At 42.5% G+C, this 22956-nt stretch overlaps 2 protein-coding genes across 7 annotated transcripts in view; one reads left to right on the top strand and one right to left on the bottom strand.

The window, feature by feature from the left end:
* Positions 1-3294: 3294 nt before the first annotated feature.
* LOC101525335 (zinc finger and SCAN domain-containing protein 25-like) lies at positions 3295-5011 on the bottom strand. Its single transcript, XM_058661763.1, is given in 2 exon segments — positions 3295-4534; positions 4536-5011. Coding segments are annotated over 2 exon segments (1641 nt in total). The 5' UTR covers positions 4995-5011; the 3' UTR covers positions 3295-3352.
* A 2706-nt stretch (positions 5012-7717) lies between these two features.
* The window catches only part of PHF3 (PHD finger protein 3), a 90627-nt gene continuing 75388 nt past the window's right edge, over positions 7718-22956 (top strand). For 2 of the 6 annotated variants that reach the window (XM_058661718.1, XM_058661711.1), the window contains exons 1-2: positions 7718-8014; positions 20990-21258. In XM_058661718.1, the coding sequence (XP_058517701.1) occupies positions 21015-21258 (244 nt within the window). In that variant the 5' untranslated portion in view covers positions 7718-8014; positions 20990-21014. Of the gene's footprint in view, positions 8015-20989; positions 21259-22956 lie in introns of those variants that run through there. The other 4 variants (XM_058661726.1, XM_058661746.1, XM_058661734.1 and 1 more) reach the window with 4 other exon arrangements.

Genomic DNA, 22956 nt, shown 5'->3' with positions numbered 1-22956 from the left:
GAGAATGAAGGAGGCAGAAGAATCTCAACATTGGAAGATATTTCTTGTCACCAGGAGGAAACAAATAGCTGGAAGCAGAGCTGGATCAGGCTAGAAAAAGTATTCAAGAATTGAAAGACACTATTAAAAGGCTAAGTATAAGAATTACGGGAGTCCCAGAAGGTGCAGAAAGAGAAGCTGGGTTTTAAAATGTTTTTAAGGGGTGCCTGGTGCAGTGGGCTAGTAGCTAGAGTCCTCTACTTGTATGCACCAGGATCCCTTTTGGGTACCAGTTCTAATCCTGGCAGCCACACTTTGCATCCAACTCCCTGGTAGTGGCCTGGGAAAGCAGTCAAGCATAGTCCAAAGCCTTGGGATCCTGCATTCACTTGGGAGACCCGGAAGACGCTCCTAGCTCCTAGCTCCAGATTGGCTCAGGTCCAGCCGTTGCAGTCACTTGGGGAATGAATCATCAGACAGATGATTTCCGTCTCTGTCTCTCCTCCTCCCTGTAAATCTGACTTCGCAATAAAATAAATAAATCTTTTTAAAAAAATCTTTATTTCAGGAAGCAGGGTAGTAATGGGATTCCCATTCACTGACCTACTTCCTAAGTCCCATGGCCTGGTTGGAGCCAACCATAGAGCAGGAGCCCATTTGGGAACTGAGCCAGTCACACAACTCCAAGTCTCCCACTTCACTTTCTTCTTTTTCCTCTTTTCCTTGTTTTTCTTTTGTTTTCCATTATTTTCTTTTTTCTTTCTCTTATCCTTCCCTTCACTTCCCTTTCTTTTTCCTTCCTTCCTTCCTTCCTTCCTTCGTTCCTTTCTTTTCTTCTTTAGATTTTAAAATTTTTATTGGAGGGCCTGGCGGCATGGCCTAGCGGCTAAAAGTCCTCGCCTTGAATGCCCGGGATCCCATATGGATGCCGGTTCTAATCCTGGCAGCTCCACTTCCCATCCAGCTCCCTGCTTGTGGCCTGGGAAAGCAGGAAAGGATGGCCCAAAGCTTTGGGACCCTGCACCTGCGTGGGAGACCCAGAAGAGGTTCCTGGTTCCCGGCACTGGATCGGCGCACACCGGCCCGTTGCGGCTCACTTGGGGAGTGAAACATCGGATGGAAGATCTTCCTCTCTGTCCCTCCTCCTCTCTGTATATCCGGCTTTCCAATAATAATAAAATCTTAAAATTTTTATTGGAAAGGCAGACCAGATTTACAGAGAAATGGAGCAACAAGAGAGATCTTCCATTTTCTGGTTCACTCCCCAAATGGCTGCCTAGTGGCTAAAATCCTCATTGCAAGTTCCCTAGTCTGCTATGAAGAATTTAGAAGACAGTAACACACTTGTGTTCATTGTGGATGTCAAGGCCTTGTGTTCTTTGTGGGTTTTTTTTTTTTTTTTTTTTTTTTTTTTAGTTAGCTAGCTACAAAGCAGGACCACAAACAGGGACCTGGATGGGAAGTGGAGCAGCTGGGACAAGAACCAGTTCCCATATGGGATCCCAACACATGAATGGCAAGGTTTTAGCCACTAGGCTATCGTGCAGGGGCCCAATTTTTTATTTTAATAAATACAATATTTTTTAAATGATTTTTTAAATTGGAAAGTCAGATACATAGAATGGAGGAGACACATTGAGGAAGATCTTCTGTCTGCTGATTTACTCCCCAAGTGGCTGCAACAGCCACAGCCAGCCAATCTGGAAGTAGGAGCCAGGAGCTTCTTCTGGGTCTCTCGTGCAGGTGCAGGGTCCTAAAGCTTTGGGTTTTCCCCTACTCTTTGTTCAGGCTAGAAGCAGGGAGCTGAATGGGAAGTGGGGGTGCTGGGACACAAACCAGTGCCTGAAAGGCGAGGACCTTAGCCTGTAAGTCTTTTAATTAAGTGGTGGCCTGTGGGCAGATACTGTCATCGCTCCCTTTGGTATACTGGTTTTTCTTTAGTAACCTTTCCGTGAATTAGGCAAAAGACAAAAGACAAATCATCTGTGCTGAATAAATGTAAATCTGGGTGTTTGGCTGTTTCTAAATAATGTGATTAAGACATTTCCCTTTATCGCAAGTTTGTTGATTTTTTGGGGGAGGGGATCAGAAGTCTTTGTTTTGTGGATGTAATGGTCTTTGGACTTTATTTTTACTTCCATTTTGTTTCTTCTTAAATTTAGTAACTTTTCTCTAAAGGGATACATTTCCCTCAATTCTTCTAAGGAAACTTTCCATCTAATGATTTCCCTCATAGGACTCTAATGCATTGAACTTCTTTAGCGTTGGATTTTGTTTCTTACAATAAGTTTAATCTTTCCAAATTTCACATTGAGGGGCAGAGGGAAAGTAAAGATAACATGTAGGTTTACTTTTGTCATTCCTCTGGACATCTGAAATGAAAAAAAAAGCATTTTTAATTTTAGCTTTTATACATTTAAAATTTATTTGAGGGACAGGGAGCATGTGCAAGAGAATGAATAGAGAACTCTCATCCACCCCTGAATTCCCAGTGCTTGCAATGGCTCAACCAGGCAAGGGATTAAATGAGGAGCTAGGAATTCTATCCAGTTCTTCCAAGTAGATGTCAAAGACTGAACTTCCTGAACTCTAACTGTTGCATGGTGAGAGATCACACCGGACCCAAGTGAAGGATATTAGGAGTCTTTATTGCCCAAGCTTGGCTATAGAAGCTCCCACTATACTGCATGGCAGAAGTCAAGGGCCTTTTAGCTCTCACCCTCCAACTAGTTTGACAGATGCACAGTACAATATTTTGTATTAACTTTTTTTTTTATTAAAAATACTGTTTATTCAGTGATCAATAGCAAAATATTTATTTCCAATAGTTGATGTGTTGACGGTTGTTACAGTGCAAGAAGTAACATCAGGGAAATTTTACAGATGAGAGCAGAATACTACCGTCGGAGACAAAAAAAAAAAAAAAAGGCCGCAAGGGATGTGGCACTCACTGTCACACTTGGTAGGTTACAGCTTCCCATATGCTCACAAACACAGGCCTCACCCACCTCTCTGTCAGCATTTACTGCAGCAGGACATGGTAGCTGTCCAAAACAATTTTGCTAAATAGAAGAGAGTAGTTGAGGAGAAAAGCAGGCAGGATAAAGTCCTCAGAAAAATGAAGCTCAAGCAGCCAACAGGCAAGAAAACTCTGTCTTCCTTACCACATTTGTTCCAGGGGTGGGTACAAACACCCACTCAGCTTGAACTAAAAGATGGTAGCAGAAATCATCAGCACCAAATAGGTAAGGTGCAAGCAGCTATGCCCTCTGGGAGCCCTACATCACCAAGCCTTGACCTCTCCGTGGACTTGTGCATCCCATCCTCCACAAGCACAAAAGCCCAGCAGTTAGGCTGCATGAGGAGACCTCCCTCAGGGTACCGGGGGTTCCTGGCGGTGTTGAGTCTTCTGGTGCCGATTAAGAATGGACCTCTGGTTGAAGCTTCGCCCACAGGCCAGGCAATGGTAGGGCTTTTCTCCTGTGTGGATCCTCTGGTGCCGGACCAGTCGTTCGCCCTTACTGCGCTTGCCACACACCTGGCACCCGTACGGCTTCTCACCAGTGTGGGCACGCCGGTCCACAGCCAGGTTGGCATTCCTACTGAAGCTCTTGCCTCACTCACATGTGTAAGGCTTCTCCCCAGTGTGCGTCCTGCGATGGACCTGCAGGTGCTGCCTCCGGCTGAAGCTCTTCCAGCAGTCCCCACATTTGTAGGGCTTCTCCCCTGTGTGGCTCCGCTGGTGGACCTCAAGGTGGTGTCTTTGGCTGAAGGTTTTCCAGCACTCGCTGCACACATAGGGTCTCTTTCCCAAGTGTGTTCTCTGGTGTTTCATGAGATACTCCCTCAGGGTAAAGCCCTTCCCACACTCCGTGCACCCATAGGATTTCTCCTCCTCATGTGTGCGCTGGTGTCTAACAAGATTGGAGCTTCGACTGAAGCCTTTTCCACACTCATGGCACTGGAAGGGCTTCCAGAAGGAGCTATGAGTTTTGAGTTCATCAGGAATGGGGACTGTGCCCTGCTGAGGGGGAGGAAGCCCTGGCAGGCTGCCCACAGAGCCACTGGGCTCCTGCTCAGAGGTCCGCCCAAGCCCAGCACCCTGGAGAGTGACTTCCCCAAACCCCTCTGCGGTCAGTCCAGCAAACGCCTCTTTGAGGTCTTCCTGCTGTGGTTTCAGCTCCTTCTCCTTGCTCTCAGCACATGGAGAAACTGTGCAGGCCTGAGGTTCCTCGTACTCCCCAAAGCAGTCTATCTGGGCTGGCGTCACTTATCTCCATTCTTCCTCAGGGAAGGCCAGGGCCATGTCTTTGAAGGCTCCCAATCCCTGGGATCCAGTCGTGAGGAACCCAACTGCTATCTCTTGGTCTCTGGTGCTCACCACAGGGAGGCCTGAACCAGACGGAAGCATCGGCAGCACCTGCTCCTGGAAGGCTTGTGTCCCACCTCCAGGGTCCTGATTGAGGTGCTGCTCCTCGGCACTTTGGTCCAGGCCTTGAACTCCTTCCCCAGGAGTTCCCAGCTCTCACTCGGGCTTGACCTCCACTGGCCCCGGGGTGAACATCAGGCTCCCAGGTGCCTCTGCAAAGTGCTGTCTCCTCCTGCTCTGCCTGCACAGGACACGGAACCGCCTTGGCGTCCAGTGTTCTCTCCATCAAGCCCTCCACCAGGGCCACCAAGGCCTTGCCACTCTCCAGGCCATGCTCCCAAATGCAGGCATAGAACTCCCGGGGCAGGATGGTCAGGAACTGCTCCAGCACCAGCAGCTCCAGGATCTGCTCCTTGGTGTGCAGCTCGGGTCTCAGCCACCTGCGACAGAGTTCCTGCAGCTCCCTGAGGGCTTCCTGGGGACCAGCTGCCTCCTGGTAGCGGAACTGCCAAAACCTCAGACGGAAAGTTTCAGGGCTCGAGTCTTCCCTTGCCCTACCCCACGGCAACTCCTTCTCCAGCTTCACCACAGGAACGCCCGCTTGCTGCTGAGGATCCTCCGCCATCCCTGGGCGCTCCTTAAGCATCTTCACACTCCCTCTCAGATGGCTGGGAATGACGGCACAAACGACACCGACCCTGGCCCCTGGCCCGCGGCTTCCTCACAGGCGCCCGCTTCTCTCTCACAGAAGGCGGCCCGGAAGCGACTGTATTAACTTTTGTAACTGGAGTCAGGAAGGGAGGAGGAGGAGACACTGAGGGCTTCCCCATAAAGGTGGAATGAAGATTTCATCACTATTAGGCCCCAGTTTTCATGGACTCTTTTGAAAGTACACAATTAGAAATATAAAGAACATTAACATCTTCACTGACTCCTCCAAGCAGTGAACAGAGGGTTGGGGATACATCTACCCCACTGTTAAGGGGTGTGGCTATTATGGTTACACCGTATAGCATAATCCACATTACTAGGAAAGTTGAATCAGCTGGGACTTCAGCCAGGCATTCGGAAGAGAAGAAACATCAGAAACTCAACCATTAGGGCAAACAACTGCCCCTAGAGAAGTATGCTTGACTCCTTATCTCTGTTTTCCTTTTTCAACAATAAAAATATTTACAATTATAAAGCAAAGTCTTGCGCAACCAGGATAGTCCAATTCTCCTTTGCAGAAGTGCATTTGGTGTCAAGAATGTTGAAAATATTACAAGACCAGAGACGGAAAGGACAGATTTTCAACCACTTGCCTTTAAGTTTTCTTGTACCCTAAACATATTCCATTTTTTTATTAGTTAAGATTTATTTATTTTCCTGGGAGAGTTATATTTACAGAGAAGGAGAAACAGAAAGTATTCCATTCAGTAGTTTACTACCCAAAATTCTGCAATGGCTGAAGCTGAAATGATTCTAAGGCAAGAATCAGAAGCTTCTGGATTTCCCATTTGGTTGCAGGGTCCCAAGGCTTTGGGCTGTCCTCAACTGCTTTCCCAGGCTAGAAGCAGGGAGCTGGATGGGAAGTGGAGCAGTCGCAACATGACCCAGAGTCAGCTGGGATCCTGGCACTTTCAGGTAAAGGATTATTGAGTTGACCCATTGCGCTGTGCCCCTGAACCTATTTTAATATGTACACTGCAGAAGGTGTGAAACTACTTCTGTAAAGGAAGTCAAGGGTTTAGAAGAGTATGGATCACACCTCCAGGTGCTCAGTTGTGGCTGACTGAACACTGGATTATCTCTGTTGGCAGAAGGTAACAATCTCTGTTTGTAACAGACTGTGAGCTGTTAGGAGTGATTAACTGGAAACATTTGTATCACAGCGTTTTTAAGCACTGAGAGCCGAGTCATTGTAACCTCTTGTGGAAGCATACACCTTTGACCAGTGCTTCTGAAACAGAAACTAGAAGCATTCCCAAGAGCTCCTTTTTATGATTGGATCTGTTGATATTTAACATCTGAGAGATAAAATCCAAGAAAAAATATAAGACTTCACTATGTTTTAAAGATTTATTAGACTTGAAAGGCAGATTTACAGAGAGCAGGAGACAGATCTTCCACTGTTTCACTCCCCAGGTGAAATCAATTTTAATATGTAAAGTGACAGGAAAGCCTGCGTTGAGCCCATTGCAAGCCAGGAGCTTCCTTTGGTTCTCCCACACAGGTGCAGGGCCCCAAGCAGTTGAACAGAGCCTCTGCTGCTTTCCCAGGCCATAAGCAGGGAGTTGATCAGAAGTGGAACAGCTGGGACAGTAACTGGCGCCTACTATGCCACTGTGCTGCCCCCTACATTTACTCTCAATGTTTTATTTATTTTTAGAGTGGAGCGACAGAGAGCTTCCCTCCATGCCGCTCTACTCCCCAAAGCACCTGCAAAAGCCAGGGCTGGGTCAAGCTGAAGTCAGGCGCCTGGAACCATTCCTGTGTTCTTTTCGGGTGGCAGGAACCCATATTTGTAGGCCACCATCTGCTGCCTCCCAAAGGTGAGCATTAGCAGGAAGGTAAATCAGAAGCAAAGAATGGGGCTCAGGTCAGCAGTGGCTTGACCTACTTCACACCGCACCCTCAAAGACTTATATTGTAAAATGAGCAACAAAACCCATTGCATGTTGCCATAAATAAGGCATTTATTGTGAAAAAAATTAATAAAATGTTCCAAAAATTAATGGAAAGAGTGGTACAGTTTTAAACATCTTTGCAAATTTCTTTAAGTGTGGCTTACTAGATAATGACTGGCTCTTCATCCCCATGTCCTCATTTAGTCAACTGCTCTCTTCTGTTTAGGTTGAAAGGTAGGAAGAAATCTGGGGTTAGACCAGACCTACTGGCTTGGGTAGCCCTCAGGGCATCGCTGTGCTACATTTTGATAACTGACCCTTAGGAGCCAAGGTCTTGGGGACTACCGGCTGGAGGCTGAGGATGGAAGTAGCTATTTGCTAGTGAGGCAGTCGTGCAAAGGCAGCAAGGCTGTCAGGGCCGACGGCCACTTATTCCCTCACAATCGATTAGCCAAAAAGCAACACCACTTTCACATTAACAGTAAAGCCTCAGCACGTATTTAGAAAACGTGGTCATCAGTAGCCTCGCGCCTCGCAGCGGCCCCGCGGCTTAAAGCTGGAAGGCCGCGGGCGGGGCCGCCGCCTCAGCAGCCCGCCAGGGACGCCGGGACGCCCGGGGGCCTCGCCGAGCATCGGCGCGCCTGGCCCCGCGCTGCGCACGCGCGGTGGCGACGCAGGCGGCGGCCCTCGGCACGATAAACAGTGGCGTCACGTGACGCGGCCCCGCTCCAGCTCCCGCGCTGTCTCCGCTGCACGCCGAGGGCTGCGGGGTCTCGCGGCGTCCCTACGAGAGCGGCGGCCCCAGAGCGCCCAGGGCGGCGGCGGCTGCAACGAGGAAGAGGAGGGCGGCGCGGAAGCCGGGCGGAGTGTCGTCAGCAGCCGCCTCTCGGTGTGGAGAGGAAGAGAGGCTGTGGCAGCGACGCCGACGTCCTGCGCGTACCCCCCTCTCGGCGGCACCCTTCGGGCCCCCTCCTCCTCCTCCTCCTCCTCGGCGGCGGCGGCGGCGGCCACCATCTTCCTCTTGCTGCCAGTGGTAGCGCTCGTCCGGCGGAGCTGGGTGAGTTGCGGCCGTGGCCGCGGCCAGGGCGACGAGCAGTCCTCCCCTCCCCCGGCCCCCGTCCCCACGCACAGCGCCCGCCGCGGGCTTGCCGACCCTTCCGCGGCTGCCTTCTGCCGCGCAGCGGGGCACTCGCCCCTGGGGGCCCCTTGCGCAACGCCCTGGGCCTAGCCGGGCCGCGCCTCCGCCTCCCCGGGGCCGTTGGGACTTCGGGGCTAGGGAGGGGGAGCCGTGTTGGTGGCCGGTCGCCTAGGCGAAGGAAGGGTCGGGGCCGCGGCCTCCTCGCCACCGCCGGTCCACCCCCACCCGCTCCCGGCCTCGGCGCGCCAGCCGGGGAAGTACGGCCGACACTCGTGGCCGAGCAGGCCCGGCCTGCAGGCCCCGGGAAGGCAGCCCCTGGGCCAGTTCCCTGTCGTGGGCGCCCCGGGGCTGCCGGGCGGCGCCTGGCCTTGACCGAGAGGGCCAGTCATTGGCCCCCCGTTTTTGGAGAGAAGGGGAGTTGGTGCTCCATCCATCCTGTTAGCGCGCGCGCGCGCTTTTGTGCTCGGGACCCAAACTGGCGACTCCTTTTGCCTAGTTGGAAATTGGAAAGGCGAGACTCGTGCTGTGCGAGAATACGAGTAATTTAACGAGCCACTTGTCGATACGTACGTGTTCCTGGTGCTAAATAACTGATCACCTGACGCAGGGGGAGGGGCGGGGAGGCGGGAGAATGGGAGAGAATGTTGGTGTCGCGCACAGTCCTGGGCCCCACTTCTTCACCTCAGCGGTGTATTGTCAGGTCAGAGGGTCTTTTCCCATCTTTGGGTTTCTAAGTGCCAGCTGCTAGCCGTTTAGGATTGAAGTCTGTGATTATTAGGACTGTTCAGTAGTCATTAGAATGAGATCACGGTCAGTATAAGCGGCAACAATGCTGAATCTGCCCAGGCCAGCCTTCATTTCATGTTAGAGATTTTTCGTTTGGAAGAACCATCAGTAACTGAGTCTTCCTGAAATACGAACTGTGCCACATATTTTTCCAAGCTGAGTTAAAAAATTTACATAGTGAAATACTTCAGGATTAGTTAAATAGTTTGATATTGTATTTATTACTATGTGGGGCTCAAACTTGCCTTTTCCCATTTTCGTTTTCCGTCATTTGCTACCATTTTTGATTCTTGAATGAAGTGTTGGAAATTGTGATAGTGTTTGTAGTTGAAGATAGGTGTTTGTGACTGGAAAGACGGTGAATCATAGAACCAGAAACTTTTCTGTTTTGGCCTGCTAAGATTTTTGTGCTTATAGTCTATTCTTGGGCCCAGGACATGGCTTATAAAGATTATTTCAAATAGTGGTTTTGCAACATACAGTTTTCCCCACTTTTTTTTTAATGTATGTATTTTTTTTTTCATTTTCATGTTCACTGGTCTTTTCCTCTCCATCATCATTGTCATCATCAGTATTTTTAAGATACAGAATTTTTGATAATGTAATTGGAAACTTTTGGCGCTGCTGATGCCATGATTAAACCACCTTTATTGAAAAAGAATGAGAACATAGGATTTTTTAAAAAAGTTACTTTTATTGTAAAGTCAATATACAGAGAGGGAGAGACAAAGATCTTCCATCCAGTGATTGACTCTGCAAGTGGCTGCAACCCCTGTAGCTGAGCTGATCCGAAGCCAGGAGCCCAGAACCCTTTCTGGGGCTCCCATGCCGGTGCAGGGTCCCAAGGCTTTGGGCCATCCTTGAGTGCTTTCCCAGGCCACATACAGGGAGCTGGATGGGAAGTGAGGCTGCTGGGATTAAAACTGGTGCCCATGTGGGATCCTGGCGCGAGTTCAAGGCGAGCACTTTAGCCTCTGGGCTACTGCCGGGCCCAGAATGTTAGATTTTAAGCTTTAATAGTTGTACCAGTGATTTGTCAAGCAGTAACAAATGAGTCAACTGACGGGACCAGAGATTTCCTCTGTTCTTGTATACTTTACAGTCCTTTAATCAAGAGTATAAAAATGTACCTGTACTGCCTTTGCATGCTATTGGAAGAACAGTGAGTTTATGCTGAATTAGTTACGTATTCTGTGTTGGGGATAGACATCTGATAACTTTACCCTGTTGATTTTTTTTTAATCATATTTGCATGTTGCATATTCAGAGAAGTCCACATAGGTGTTAATGTAGGTCAAAACAAACCAAATTTGGTCAAATTAAAATTTAGTGGTAGAAAGTTAAGGACATTTGTCTTTATTTTTACCAGTTAAGGTCACATTATTGAATTGAAATCTATTGTCTGTTGAAATCACCTAGGAAAGGTTGATAGTGTCTAACTAACATATTGTTGATAAAAATTGAAAGACAACACAGTAATACTTTGAATTCCTGAAAAGTTATCTTGGTTAGTATACAACATACTTTGGAAGATTGGTGAATGAAAATTATGTAAACATTTCTGTTTCAAGTACTTAGAAAAATGAGTATCTTCCTTGACATAACATAGTGCTTCCTTTGTTGACATCTGTTTTCTTTTAAGATGTATTTATTTTTTTATTTGAAAGGCAGTCTTACAGAGGAGAGACATCTTCCATCCACTGGTTCACTCCCCAAATGTCCACAGTGGCCAGAGCGGAGCTGCTCTGAAGCCAGGAGCTTCTTCCAGGTCTCCCACGTGTGTGCAGGGTCTAAGGCCCATCCTCTGCTACTTTTCCAAGGCCAAAAGCAAGGAGGTGGATGGGAAGTTGCAGCAGCCCTGGCAGGAACTGGTGCCCATATGGGATACCTGCTCTTGGAGGGGGAGGATTGTATTTAGCTTTCTTAAATGTGTAATTTTTTCCTTTTCTTTACACGGATTAAGTTCCAATTAATTTCTCATAAATTTTTTTTGTTCTTGAAGAAATTCCCTTTCTACTTTTTAATGAGGTAATGAGCTGTATTGATCAGCATCCAGGTTTGAATATTGTTCATAACCATTCACTATACAGTTCTTAGGGAGTTCAGGGTTCTTAGAGTGCTGATTTCTATATATGTATGTGTGTGTGTATACATATATATAAAATGAGAATTCTCTGGCAAGTGGCTGCTCAGTTTATTTTTTGGAACACTGTATTATGGGCACTATTTTATTGATTTATTCTGAGAATCTTGGGGCATCATTTTATAAGCATAGGCAGCAACTTGGCAAACTTATGTGTTTGTGATACAGTTGCATTTTTGTAAATAGCAAGACTTCCCTTTGTTGCCTTTTTTTTATCCCCAGGGACAGATACTGACAGTATTGGCTTCAGTAACAATGTTTGGGTCCCAGGGCCGTTTGTACTCTCACTGAGCAATCCTGGGTGGGAAATGAGATTTAAAGATAGGGGATGTGTTTAGTGATCTGCAGTTAAAAGAAAGGAATTTCAAGAGTTGTAGAAGACTTTGTATGAGAAATTTCCATGTGTATAGACTGGAGAATAAGGCATTTAATTTGCACCCTTTTTATAGTGGCCAGAGAATTTAAATTTGTTGGTCACTTGCATAGTGAAGAGATATAGTAAAAACTTCAAAATGTTGTCTGTAAATTTTAATGCTGACAGAATCTAGCTTGACTGAACAGGTTTGAGAATGGCAGATTGTACAGAAAAGTTAAATTTAAAATTGTAACTCATAATTTGAGCTGGGCATTGAAAATTTTAGGCAAAAAGTTTCAGTTTTCAGCTTATAGCTGCTTTTCCTCCTTACGTTATGTTTATATACATGTAGAACGATAACCATTTTTGAAAAACTTATTTGTTTTTATTGGAAAGTCAGATTTATAGAGAGAAGGAGAGAAAGTGATCTTCCATCTGATGATTCACTCCCCAAGTGGCTGCAGTGGTTGAAGCTGAGCTGGTCTAAAATCAGGAGCCAGGAGCTTCTGAGTCTCGCACACAGGTGCAGGTTCCCAAGGCTTTGGGTCATCCTCGATTGCTTGCCCAGACCACAAGCAGGGAGCTGGATGGGAAGTGGAGCAGGCAGGATATGCCCATATGGGATCTCATTGTATGCAGGGCGAGAACTTTAGCCACTAGGCTACTGCACTGGGCCCAACATTTTTTATGTGGGAAGGACAGCTAAATGTATGTTTCCTGCTTTATTTTGGAATAGAAGTCTTGTGTTTACTATTAAGAATTCCATTAATGATACACTAATACACATAAAAGCGTATTGTAAAAACATAGGCTCAGGAATGACACTGGTTGGGCTTGACTTTGGGGGAAAATGATGTAATTCTGCCTCGGTTTAGTTTTCTGTAAAAGTTAGAGTTATCTTCTGGGGTTGTTGTGAGGAACTAATGGGATAATACTGAACTGTAGATTCAGCATAGGGCCTAGTTGTAGTATGTACTAAATGCATGGTGGGGTTGGCCTGTTACCTAGATCATACTTTTCATGATAAGCTCATTGCACTACTGTGGTTAATCCACTAATACTACTGAAAAAAATTTCAGTTGTGGTAATATGCCTGTGTAACTGTAAACTTTGAATGTTTTTCCTGGGTTAGTGTAATTCTGCTTTTGCTGATTATAGCTACTTTATAGATTTTCTAGGTTCTTTTTTTGTGTGAAGATTTATTCATTCACTTATTTTATCTTTTTTTAAAATATTTACTTATTTTTGTTGGAAAGGCAGAGAGGAGGAGAGACAGAAAGATCTTCCATCCGGTAGTTCATGGTTCACTCCCCAGGCAGCCGCAATGGCTGGAGCCAAGCCAATCCAAAGCCAGGAGCCAGGGGCTTCTTGTGGGTCTCCCATATGAGTGCAGGGTCCCAAGGCTTTGGACCATCCTGTACTGCTTTCCCAGGCCACAAGCAGGAAGCTGCATGGGAAGCAGGGAGCTGCATGGGACGCAGGGCCTGCTGGGGTTCCAAGCAGCGCCCATATGGGATCCCAGTGTGTTCAAGGCAAGAACTTTAGTTGTTATGCCACTGTGCCGGCCTGGTTTTCTAGGTTATTAAGCCGGCTTTTATCTTAGGTGTTTTTGTACAGCAGACCCCTTAGGATTTTAGATATTATATGTGATACATTCAGGGAACAGATTGATGATGCTTGCTTTGAGATCTTGCCAGTAGATTTTAACTAATGAACAGGACCACCAGAATTTGAAGTGGGTGTGTAAACTTAGTTTGCTATGCTTGGTAGAACTTGTGGTAAAGTCTGACACGTGGCTTAACCATTTAATATCCTTTACTTAGACGTGGTGAAATAGTCCATGCTTTATCTTTAATGTTGTTATAGTGGTTAAGAACTTATCTTGGTGTCATATAGGATATATTTGAGTTGTAGTTACATTAATTACTTATTTGTGTTACTGCGCGTGGCTTTGGTAAGCTTTAGCTTCTGGGGAAAATAGAGAATAATACCTGGTTAATTTTGTAGTTGTGAGGATTAAATGACGTAATGAGTTTATGTCATATAGCCCATCGTCCTACACATAATGTGTGTTCAGTAAATTTAACTTTATAAAAAGATATAGGGTAGAAGTGAATGTGTAGCTCTAAGCATAGATTTCTAGGATTATGTTTTAACACTTCCACCTTCACAAATTATTATATCTCTAGCTTCAGTTTTTTTATATATATATAATTGGGGTTATGAAGCACAATTTGTTGTATTAAATCAGTTAAGTGTAGAGTAAGCTTTAATGGCTTTAGCATTTTTAGGCATTTTTGTGTTGTGGGACTTTTACATGATGATACATTTATTGGATGCCAGTGGTATGTGCTGCAGTTGATGACCAAAAATATCTGTCTGTGTTCAGATGACTTTTGCATGGCTATAGTCACCTGTGAGAATTACTGTAGTGAAACATGTAGAAGAGTAGCATGAAGTGATAGCCTATCGAGCTGCATATTTTATTATTAGTATATGTATATTTTAAAGATTAGTTTATTTGAAAGTCAGTTAAAGAAAGGGATGCAGAGATCTTCATGCATTTACGGATTCACTCCCCAGATGGCTGCATTGGCCACGGCTGGGCCGGACCAGAGCCCGGAACTTCTTCCAGGTCACCTGTGAGGGTGTCAGGGTTCCAAGGATTTGGGCCATCGTCTGTTAGGTTGAAAGCAGAGATGCTGGGACTTAAACTGACTTCTATGGGATACCACTGTTACTCTAGGGCAGTAGCTTTGCCTACTAGGAAACAGTGGATGCCAATGTTAGTAAGATTTTTATTTATTTTTTTTTACTACTTGCCTATTTGAAATTTGTTCTTAAGTGTGCCTGATGAAATTGTGTGCTTAATTTAAGGCATACTGTAAGGGCTGGAAGGCATAAATTATGCCACAAATTTCAGGGCCTCTGCCCTTTAGGGCTTTGAATTGCTGTTAGCTATTATGAATTGGTCGATGCTTTATTCCAAATGTTGGCTTAGATGTTAAACTTTAAACAAGGTCTTCATTTACCTTCGTAAATAGACTGCCCTAGCTCCACCACCACTACTGCTAGCCCTGCTTAATTTTCTTCATTAGTTTTATATTTTTCTGATATATTTTTTTTACTCGTCTTCTGTCAGCCATTAACACATATACACCCAAATGCAGACTGCTTGAGAGGGAGCGTCATCATGGTATAAACTCTTAGGATACTTTACAACTTTGGTGATTTATTATTGGGATTATGTGCGCTTTAAGTTTTTTATTAATAGAAATAATATAGAGATTTACATCATAATTTAAATTCATACAGGAATTTTTAGTTTCTTAAATCTGTTAAAGCAGGATTTGTTGAAGTGTTTTTTCCCCTCTTTTGGTACTTTTAAAATACTTTTTCCATTCTGTTTATTTTTGAAACACTTAGAAAATGATTTGGTTTTTGTCAGACTGTAAATTTGACTGCATTTTTAATTTCTGAGAATTGCAAAATGAAGCAGGTATTTTAAAGCAGAAAATGTGTTTGAACTCAGACCAGAATGATAGTGCTAATTATGATTAATTGCATTGGTAGTCTGTGTAAGTGGAACCCTAGGATTAGTATCAGGTACTCAGAGTTGGCTCCTGTTTTTTCCCTTTGACTGAAGGTTCTGAGTCTCTCCTAGGTAGTTGTTCATACTATCTACAATAGCATATTCTGTTGTCATGTTTACATGCTGCATTTTTGAATCTGGAGTTTGTTTCATTGGTGCTTAGAATAACACTTTGTAGTGGATCTTTTAAGTATGTAGATAGTGATTTTGAGTTAAGCGAACTACTCCGTTTCTTTGACAATGTTCTGTTGTCTATAAATGGGAACTGTAACTCTGACTCCATAACTAGTTTTTGAATTTAGCATGTATATTCCAAACTTATTGATATTGATTTAATTGGATATATACATATCTTTAGTTATTTAAATTGTGCCTTAGGTTTGTTATGTTTTAATTACTAAATTTAAAGTGCCAGTGTAAGGAAGCATTTAGATAAAATTTGAAAATGAGTTCTAGATCTACTCTTAATTTTTCTGGTTACTTTTGTTCCTATTTGTAGCTACCACAGAGCTTCCTTAGAATTTTTTTTTTTTTAAAGATTTATTTTTATTACAAAGTCAGATATACAGAGTAGGAGAGACAGAGAGGAAGATCTTCCATCCGATGATTCACTCCCCAAGTGAGCCGCATCGGACCGGTGCGCACCGACCTGATGCCGGGAACCAGGAATCTCTTCTGGGTCTCCCACGCGGGTTCAGTGTCCCAATGCATTGGGCCGTCCTCAACTGCTTTCCCAGGCCACAAGCAGGGAGCTGGATGGGAAGTGGAGCTGCCGGGATTAGAACCGGCACCCATATGGGATACCGGGGCATTCAAGGCGATGACTTTAGCCACTAGGCCACGCCGCTGGGCCCAGAATTTTTTTTGAAAGTATTTTATTTTGGGATAATTTTAGATTTATAAAAATGTTACAAATTTTAAAGTGTTTCTGCATGCTTTTCATTGGCTTTCCCCAATTATTAAGACACTAGCATTGTGTCAGCTTATTAGAAGTAGCAGTAGTATTAATACAGGCTTTCTTCTGGCTTTGTGTTTCCTTGCTGTTGTCCTGTTAATGATCCAGTCTAGGACACTACATTGTGTTTAGTAGATAAATGTGGACAAAATAAGTTAACAATTTTGCAGGTAAGCATGAAAATTTTGATGTTGAACATTTGATATATACAGCCTTTTTTTTGATATATGAAGCTTTTAAGAAGTCATATTCCAATAAATGTAAATGTGTTACACGCTGCCCACTGTGGTACTTGCCATTTTTAGTCCTTTCCTCCTTTTGTGAGGAAAGTCTGTCTCAATCTTAGTTTATAACAGTTTGATGCTCAGTATGTGTGCTACAAATCATTAGGCTTGTGGTGTGTCCACAAGGAAATGATCGTCTTTGGACCCGCTGATTTGGGGTGTTTGAATATTTTTTTTCTGTTTCAGAAGATTTCTGTTCTGTTTGGCTTACTAAAGTGGTAGCTGCTTTTTGGTTTGTTAAGTGAAGGGTTGTAACCTTGTTATTCTGAAATTTTTTTTTTTTTAATCCTCAGTTTTGATCATAGAAGGCTTTTCCTGAGGGTGCCTGGTTAAATTAAGGAAAAACACATTTAAAGTCATCCTAATTTGGGCTAAGAAGCAGTAGTGGGAGGTTTGATGGCCCTATCTTATTTACAATATGCTTTATCTTTTAAAAGTTGGTCTTTTAAAGACTAATAGATACTGTGTACTGTTGATTACACAATTTTAGTACTTTTAGCAAAGGAATTTTGGGATGGTTTTACTGATAGCAGTAATATTAGAGAAACAAAAGCATTGCATGCTTATGTGATTTGGTCTTCCTTAAGAGCTTTGTCATCATGAGGTGTGTAACTCTTGAGTGTTCTGAATGTCTCCATTAGCTGAAGGCACACAGAGTAAAGATAGTGCAACAAAGACATCAGATGAAATAGTATTTACAGGCCTGCATCACTATGGAAATAAGTGCATTTTCAGTAATTCCATGTACCATTTTTGGGAGGAAAAAAATCTATTAGATTCTATAACTTGAATTGTTTTTCATTTTTGAGTCATTTCAGTGAAAAGGACACGACTTTGGCACAGCTGTGAATACACTGTTTTGCATACCTGTATTCCATATTGTGTAGTGCCTGGATTTGAATTCTGGCCATGCTCACAATGACAGTTTTCTGCTGTTGTATCCTGGGAGGCAGCAGCTAACTACCCAGGTAGTTGGGATTCTGCCACCCACTTGGGAAAGCCACATTGCATTCTCAGCTCTGGCTTCTCTTTGGCCCAGTGCTGGGCCATTTGGGTAGTGAACCAGTAGATGGAAGATCTGCTCTATTTTTCAAGTAAAAACAGATAAAAATAGGCAAATGTAAGTTAAAACAGAGAATATTAGTTAGAACTCAAATCTGTGAAGACAGTTCTGACCTGTAGTAAATTTTGGATTCCAGTAGATCTAGATAAATCTTTGGTAATTCTCTCCTTGGTTGTGTAACTTGTTTTTAGGTGCCAGAATTTATTATACCCTAAGTTTCTCTAACTGTTCTTTTTGTTGTTGTTGTTGTTGTTAAATTGTAAAGACCGGGCTGCCGGGCTTGGCAGTGTGGCCTAGTGGCTAAGGTCCTCGCCTTGATCCCATATGGCCGCTGGTTCTAATCCCGGCAGCTCCACTTCCTCTCTGTCTCTCCTCCTCTCAGTATATCTGACTTTGTAATAAAAATAAAATAAATCTTTAAAAAGAAATTGTAAAGGCCAATCTATACAGGAGTTAGAGAAATATATTCCATCTGCTGGTTCATTCCTTTATTGACCACAATGGCTGGGGCTGAACCGATCTGTAACCAGGAGCCTAGAGCTGCTTCTAGGTCTCCCATGTGGGTGCAAGGTCCCAAGGCTTTGGGCGGTCCTTGGCTGCTTTCCCAGGCCAAAGGCAGGGAGTTGGATGGGATGTGGAGCAGCTGGGACATGAAAGAGCATCGGTATAGGATCCAAGCCAGTATTTAGCTACTGAGTCATTGTGTCAGGCCGACAGCTTAAAATTTGTTTACTACCTGAAAACATGATAGTAAAAGTGTTAGTGGTGTGTCAATAAGCCTTTTCTTAAGTATTGAAATCATAAGGCTACAGGGAATTCTTAAAATGTTATTAATATTGTTTACATAATTGAGAGGGATGCATGCCCTTGTGTCATTAGGATGTGAATGGTCAGGTATGGAGGAAGGTAGGTGGAACACAATTTACAGTCTTTTATTATTTTTCCTCTTGTGTTTGCAGGGGAGCAAGGGGAGAAGGCTGTTCCTTGCTGTCAAAGTATATTAGCACTTAGAGATGGGTGATGTCCTTCCATGCTTCAGAGATCCTAGATGTGGGGAAGTGATCCAGGGTGTTGCTTAGTAGTTTCGGTAACCCTGGGACACTGGTGGGGAAAATCTTTCGAAGGTCTACTGATTGACAAAGTCCACCTTGGTGCATCCACAGACCCAGGAACGTGTTACAAAGCTTGGCCAGGGGAATCGTCTAACCTGCACTGCTTTCCGTTCTCTGATAAGGCAGTTGAAGTCCCCTGCTGGCCTAGATGAGCTGGCTGTCATGTCTGCTGTGTGTATATCAGGATGTCCACTGCACAGATGGAATTCTTAACTTTTCTTGAGATTTTCAGTGTTGAAAATCACAATTTTTTGTTAGAGAATGCATGTAAACTAATAGTCAACAAAAATTGTCAATTTCTTTTCAGTACTCTGTTTAGATTTCAGTAGATAGCACCATTTGTTCAGTGTTAATAAATAGCACCATTTGAGAAGAGATATTAAAAATTTTATTTAAGGATTATTTTTTGTGAGAAGGAATTTTCTTACCTTTTTTTAAAACCTGAGATACAATGAAGTACATCCACTAAAACAGTTTTTTTTTTTTTTGTGGTATTTAGTCCAGCCCTTAATACAGTGGTTTAGATTCTCCCCATACAAGTTCCTGAGTTCCATGTATACTTCCTGTTCATGAGTCCAGCTTCCTGCTAATGCAGACCCTGAAGGAGGCAGTGGTGTGATGACTAAGTTGGATTCTTGCCATTCCTGTAGGTGACCTTGATTGCATTTCTGCTCCTGGCTTTCACCTTGGCCTTACCCTGGCTGTTTTGGGTATTTGGAGAGTGAACCAATGGGAGTTGTAGTGTGCTTGCCAGGCACACTCCTTATCTCTGCCACAATCCTTATCTCTGTGGCTGAATGAAAAAGAATTGTAAAAAGGCTTGGTCAGTCTACATTTAGTCTCCATTATTAATCAAAGATTGTGTGTGTGTGATCAATTCTTCCCTTACCTGTGGCCACTGGGAAATGTGGAAAATGTTTTTTTTTTTTAAAGATTTTATTATTATTGTTGGAAAGCCAGATATACAGAGAGGAGGAGAGACAGAGAGGAAGATCTTCCATCCGATGATTCACTCCCCAAGTGAGCTGCAATGGACCGGTATGTGCCAATCCAAAGCCGGGAACCAGGAACCTCTTCTGGGTCTCCCACGCAGGTGCAGGGTCCCAATGCATTGGGCTGTCCTCAACTGCTTTCCCAGGCCACAAGCAGGGAGCTGGATGGGAAGTGGAGCTGCCGGGATTAGAACCGGCGCCCATATGGGATCCCGGTGCGTTCAAGGCGAGGACTTTAGCTGCTAGGCCACATCGCCGGGCCCGAAAATGGTTTTTTAATATATTTTTTTATTTTGAATTTTTGAATTATGTGTTACAATTTCGTGTAGACTGGGATTTCCCCCCAAACTCCCACCCCCAACAGATTTCCCCATTTTACTAAAGTGGTATAATCCTTCATAAGGATATAGTCCTTCATAACATTTTATGAAGAAGGTCTTTGCAGTTTTTAACATAAAAGGCTAATGGTCATGAAGTCTCAATTTGTGTTGGCTCAGTTTTGTGACTTTTGGAGAAGACATTTAAATCACTTAAATGTTTGCAAGGATAATATTTTTAACCATTGGGTATAAATTATGTAACTGCACATTAGATATGTAGTAGAGTGTGGCATACAATAGAAGGAAGTATGCACGACCAGTTTGAGAATTTTTTAGATTTGGAGCTGAACTTTAGAATTATGGAGTCCAAGACATTTTGCTTTATCTAGTGAAATTTATTTTTTGTCAGTGAGCCAGCTGAATACTGATTTCCTTGGTTGACATCTCTCCCTGTTTGTATTGTCTTAGTTTTCTCTAAAACAAATTTTGAAAATAATTCAACTTTTGATGATTGAAGCTGTTAAGCTTGAGATGACTTTGCGAGCAATGCCTAGCATGTGGGTAGAATTCCTGATGGATGATTCAATTTTGGTAATCTGTACTCATAACTCAAATATAAATATATGATGCAAATTGTTTTCTTGTCACTTATCTCCTTTTTTCTTAAAGTGGGGCCCTAGAAAATATGTGTATGTGCACGTCTTTGTGTTTGTATGTAGTGATTTGATTTTTGGTTTGTTGGATTTAGTTAGTAGCTTCCCATTTTTTCGCTCTGTCTCCACAAAAAATTTGTCTCTAAATTGCCTTTCTACATAATTTGAATGCTTTGTAAATAAAACAAACCTTGCTTTGTAAATAAAACAAGCTTGCCTAAACAAGTTTTCCTGTGTGTGGGACAATAAAAAGTTAATATTTTATCTTTTTTTATGTGGATTTATTGTAAAATCAGTGTCTGAATCTTACTTTATGAAAAGCTTATGGTTACAGACATGGTTTTTTATGATTTAAGCCATGCAGTTTTTCAAATGTGTCTAACTGTTGGATTATATACCTATTTTTCCTAAAATAATGAATTGAATAAGCATTTTAATAAAATTTCTGATAAAATGGTATTCTACATGCGCAATGAAGAAACATGATTTACTAAAGACTTGTTCTACATTTTTAAATGTATATTCTAAAAATAGTGAGGATTTTTTTTTTAAATACAGAAACTATTAAAATAATTTGGTATTAGGTGATTTTCAGTTGGTAGCTTTATTTCTTATGGTATTTTTTTTGTCTTTCTATAGGGCTGAAAGACACACAGAAGTCTTCATGGATATAGTTGATACATTTAATCATTTAATTCCTACTGAACACTTAGATGATGCCCTATTTCTAGGATCCAACCTGGAGAATGAAGTCTGTGAGGATTTTAGTGCAAGTCAAAATGTCTTAGAGGACTCGCTGAAGAACATGCTCAGCGATAAGGATCCTATGCTAGGATCTGCGAGTAACCAGTTCTGTTTGCCTGTTTTGGATAGCAATGATCCCAATTTCCAGATGCCTTGTTCAACAGGTAATTCTTACTTTTTTTTTTTTTTTTAATTTTTTTTAGTCTGCAATTTAAAATAAAAGGAATTTTGAGAGACTTTTTTTTAAATGATGAGGGCAGTGAAAGGTTCTTTCCTTTAAATTTAGATCTTTTCCAGGCATCAGAATTAGAATTTACACTAAATTTCATTTTGAGCAGTATGAAGTTAGCTTTGAAGCTTCCATTGGAAATAAAGGCAGGGAGACCATATAATTAATAGTGCAAAGTAGGGCACTTTGGGAATTAGAGGGAGTGCTGTTAAGTATTATATTGTTACAACAGGTGAAAATTGATTTTTTTCCTAGGCCTCTTTCAGTACAAGGCAAGATTGAATGGAACTTTCTCAGTGTCTTTCTCAGCCATTCAGATTACGTATGTTGTTTTCTACAATTTTGAAAACTTTGTGGTATTTTTGTATGTACATCTCAAAACCAGAGAGAGCTCTAGTCCTGTGCTGTCTGACCACTACCGGCATGTAAAAGTCTTGGGCAGCTGAAAAAATCTGGTCCTGTTTGAGGACTGTGCTGCAAAATAAATGTGTATTAGACTTTTATGACTTTGAATGGAAAGAATTATGAAATACTTCTGCAGTTTTTTTTTAATGTTATATGATGAAGTGATGTTTCAGATTTATTTAAATGAATTATTTAAGCTGTTTTAACTTTTTAAAAAAATGGTTATTTGAAAATAGAGATTACGTACATGCTTTGTGTTCTTTTTCTGTTGGACAACACTGTTCTAGAATCTGTTGGTGAAATGGCTGAAAGACAAAAGTTGGTAACTGAGGCTAAGTTATTAAAAAGCTACTTTGGCATTATGTTGATACATAGAAAAAGTGTAGATTCTTTTGTAAGCATCACTATTAATTTTGAGACAAAGCTGTCTCACTATTCCCCAAGAGAAGTTCATAGATTTTATGTGATGTTTTTTAATGACTTGTGACTTTTCCTGCAGTACAGTCTTTCAGGATATTTTTTTCCCATATTTTCTACCTAGTATTTTAAATTTAAAGTTATATTACTTAAAACTTCCCACAAATTTAGTGCAGTAGTAAAAAATTCATTTTGAGGTTCGCCCATAAGTTTGTCAGATAACTCTGCCTTAAAACTTCACTGGCTGCTAGGAATTTTGAACAGTAGTGAGACCTTTCACATTTCTTGCTAATGGTACACCCTTGAATTATTTACATTGTGTTGTGTTATTGCATAGATCTAGTTTGTTTTTGTTGGTGTATTCTAAATGTTTTAAAGCTTGAGATTTTGTTTTATGTATGCATTGTTCAAGTTTTTTGCTTTGATGCCGTATCAGTTCATTAGCTCTGATTATCTTTATTGGTAAGAATTTAACTAACAGTGTTTGGTTGTTTAAACACAGTTTTGCAGTTTAGTGCAAGATTAGAAAAAACATTGACTTAATATTTGTGTTCTTGTTGGAATTATATAAGGTTGGAATATACAAGGTTGTTATATTGTGTCTGGAGTTGGCACATGTATCATCTAGTTAGATATTTTCATTTGAAAAACTTTGGCTTGTTAGTAATATGGTCATTGCTGCTTGCTGTCCTATTTTTCTTAAATTGATACCTTTTGATATGAAGCTTTCATTAATGTGAAGTCTTTAGTTGTAAACATTTCCTTTGCTAAGTGAGGATTTACAAACACTGCTTTTGAAGTTTTTAAAAAG

This window comes from Ochotona princeps, chromosome 1 (genome assembly GCF_030435755.1).
Source record: "Ochotona princeps isolate mOchPri1 chromosome 1, mOchPri1.hap1, whole genome shotgun sequence".
Classification (NCBI taxonomy): Eukaryota; Metazoa; Chordata; class Mammalia; order Lagomorpha; family Ochotonidae; genus Ochotona; species Ochotona princeps.
The sequence above is the reverse complement of the archived record's forward strand: the minus strand, read 5'-3'. Positions and strand labels throughout refer to the sequence as shown.